At 44.4% G+C, this 2,646-nt stretch overlaps 1 protein-coding gene across 2 annotated transcripts in view; it reads right to left on the reverse strand.

Annotated features, from left to right (window-relative positions):
• plpp3 (phospholipid phosphatase 3) overlaps nucleotides 1–1,253 on the reverse strand; it is a 32,132-nt gene extending 30,879 nt beyond the window's left edge. Inside the window, exon 1 of one of the 2 annotated variants that reach the window (XM_071486973.1) lies at nucleotides 616–1,253. In XM_071486973.1, coding sequence (XP_071343074.1) covers nucleotides 616–754 — 139 coding nt within the window. In that variant the 5' untranslated portion in view covers nucleotides 755–1,253. The remainder of the gene's footprint in view (nucleotides 1–615) is intronic. The other variant, XM_071486972.1, reaches the window with a different exon arrangement.
• Nucleotides 1,254–2,646: the final 1,393 nt, after the last annotated feature.

Consider the following 2,646-nt stretch of genomic DNA (forward strand, 5'->3'; position numbering starts at 1 on the left):
GCAGGTTACAACACTTCAAAACCTCCATGCCCCAGGCATGTTGGCATGTTGGCAGGCGGCAGGAGCATCGGCCGATGGGTCCGGTGATGCTGTGAGGACTTTGAAAAGATCAATATATCGTGTGATGACAGCGAGAAAACCCATACACGTGTTAGTCAGTGAACAAAATGTCTCTGTTGTGTTGATGAACAAGACTGAAGTGTCAATACACGCGTCTGGGTTGTTTCACTGCCAGGTTGAATGGTGCAAACAGTACTTTATAACCAATGTGGAAGCCTGAAATATTGTGTGTGTGTGTGTGTGTCTGTGTGTGTGTGTTGTTCTGTGTGGTCAGTGTGTTGTTCCGCGCCCCCACAGCATGGGCTGGTGTGTTGGGACTGCATGATAAGGGGATGTTGCAGATTAAGTTGTGTTGTGGTCGCAGATAACAGGCAATACTTTTAAAACGATAAGGCGTTTATTGCCAAGCATGAGAAAGCGCGGGTCCTGTGTTATTTCTCCACTGCGGACAGCGACTTTTCACACGTTGTCCTAAACAGCTGATGTGGGACTGAAAAAAGTAAACAGTTCAAATGATGACAGAGAGGAAAAGACCGAACTTATTCACAGACTTACCAAGCAGAAGGCAGAAGATGTCGAGCACTATCAACAGTTTCTTCTTGCTGTTGTCAACACCATTGTTGTTATTTAACGTAGAGGTTCCTCCGTTCCTTGTCTCTTGGGCCATCGCTTTCTCATACATGTACTTTTGCATTTGAGAACTCCCCCGTTTCAGCTCTAAATCCCACACCGGGCGGTAGGTGAAGAAACTCTGACAGGCTCTCAAGTCCTTTAAAGAAGTGTCATGCGGCTGCACGGGAAACAAACTGCCCAACGAGGAGGTCGCGTAAAGCTGCAGATGTGCTGGTGTCTCGTTGTCTCGTATCTCAGTTTTTTAAAACAATCTAAAAATAAAAAATATTTATATGAGTATTATCTGGTGAACGACCCGCGCCACGGACTCAAGAAAGTAAAGTAGCCTGCGCTTGAAATGAATGGACCCCGCGCTTTGATCGCTCCTGGTTCAGAGACTTGGAGGAAGAATCGCGCTGCGCCGCGCTGCGCTCTTGTTATAGGCCTATCAATCCTTCTTCTCCTCCTCCCCCTGCTCTCTTTAAGTTCCCCCAGCAGCTTGAAAGGCTCAGCCCTCTTCCCTCTGCTAGCGGTGGGTAATCGCCTCCATTCCCTGCATGGAAAACTTTCTCAGACTGGGACGAGTAGGTGGGTGGGGGGGCGGCAGAGCAGAGTGGAGACACTGCGCCCCCAGTGCCTGCGCAGGGTACGACAGGCGCACTGGCGAGACAGCGGTCCGGAGCGTTTCTGAGTGGCGATATTATCAGAGATGGAGCGTTTCCTCTCTCTGAATCATGAACATAATTAAAACTACTGGCCCTTATTTTCCAGGAAATATTGGAACAATACGTTTAGTCAATTTCAGTTGAAATTTGTCTGTTGAAACCTGGCAGAAGAACTAATATATTTAAGTAGACCTAAAGAAATGTCATCCTAAACAAGAAGTTGCTATCATTTGTGTATTTTGCCAGTGCCATGGTAAAACAGCCACAGGCCTCTTTTTCGGTGTCCACACAAAATTTAGTATTCACCGTGTTTGTTGGGATTCGTTGTGGGGAAATGTGTTTGGGGATTTGGTGAACAGGAAGGTAATGAAGACATTCTTGTTCTGGTTCAGGATTGTTCTGGTCAGTGAAACACTAAACACGCTGTGGCCCAAAAGGTGGAAGTTTTATGCGACATTTCTTAGTTTGGTAAGAAGACGTTCATGCGACTGCTCCTCTCATGTCTCCTCTGGTGCATTTCTGTCTGAAATGCACCAGAGTCCTGCTGGTTTTTAACAAATCAAACTTACACCGCCATCTAGTGCTTAGATATGAACAACTCACCTCTGTCTTGTTCAGAGGTTTGTGTGGATCTTGTTTGCAACTCATCGTCTATTGATTTAACTTTTTTCAGCCTATTCTATCCCAGAGATTGATGGAAGATCGTTAACTTTTAATATCTGGGACTGGAATGGCATAGATAGGGACCGAAGATTGACCTCTATGACTTCAGGCAGGAAGTGCACTCTAATCCATCCATCCATTATCTGTAGTACACAGTAATGGATGCATCTATTTGAATATAACAGTTAGGCTAAAATATGAGTGGCCTGACAGCCCAGCTTGATGCACTATAAACCTGTAGCCTAGTGAACACCTGCCAATGCACTGCCAGTGTGCAAAAAATACAGAAACACAACAGCAACTCAATCGTGTTTTGGTCTCCAATCCACATTTTTCAGTGGGGGTGGTTCTCTATCACAACAGTTTTATGACCTGAAGAGACATTTATTATTAATAAGCCAATGCTAAATGCATCAGATGTGTTGCTTACAGCAGATAGGCACATGTATTTAGCCTATTTGTTTATTTATTTAGTCACTGAGGGTGAATCATGCATGGCAAAAGAAAAGCTACATTATTTTACTTTAGAACAAATAAATACTTTATCTGAATTACTGGCCAGTGGACACATTGGTTTTATTTAATATGTGCTATTTTACTTTTACCAAGCTCTAGCAGATCTGCCCTAGGTAAAGCAGGCTATTTA

This window comes from Trachinotus anak, unplaced genomic scaffold, assembly GCF_046630095.1.
Source record: "Trachinotus anak isolate AG129_WGS33_773 ecotype Australia unplaced genomic scaffold, CSIRO_AGI_Tana_v1 ptg000010l, whole genome shotgun sequence".
In the NCBI taxonomy this organism is placed as follows: domain Eukaryota; kingdom Metazoa; phylum Chordata; class Actinopteri; order Carangiformes; family Carangidae; genus Trachinotus; species Trachinotus anak.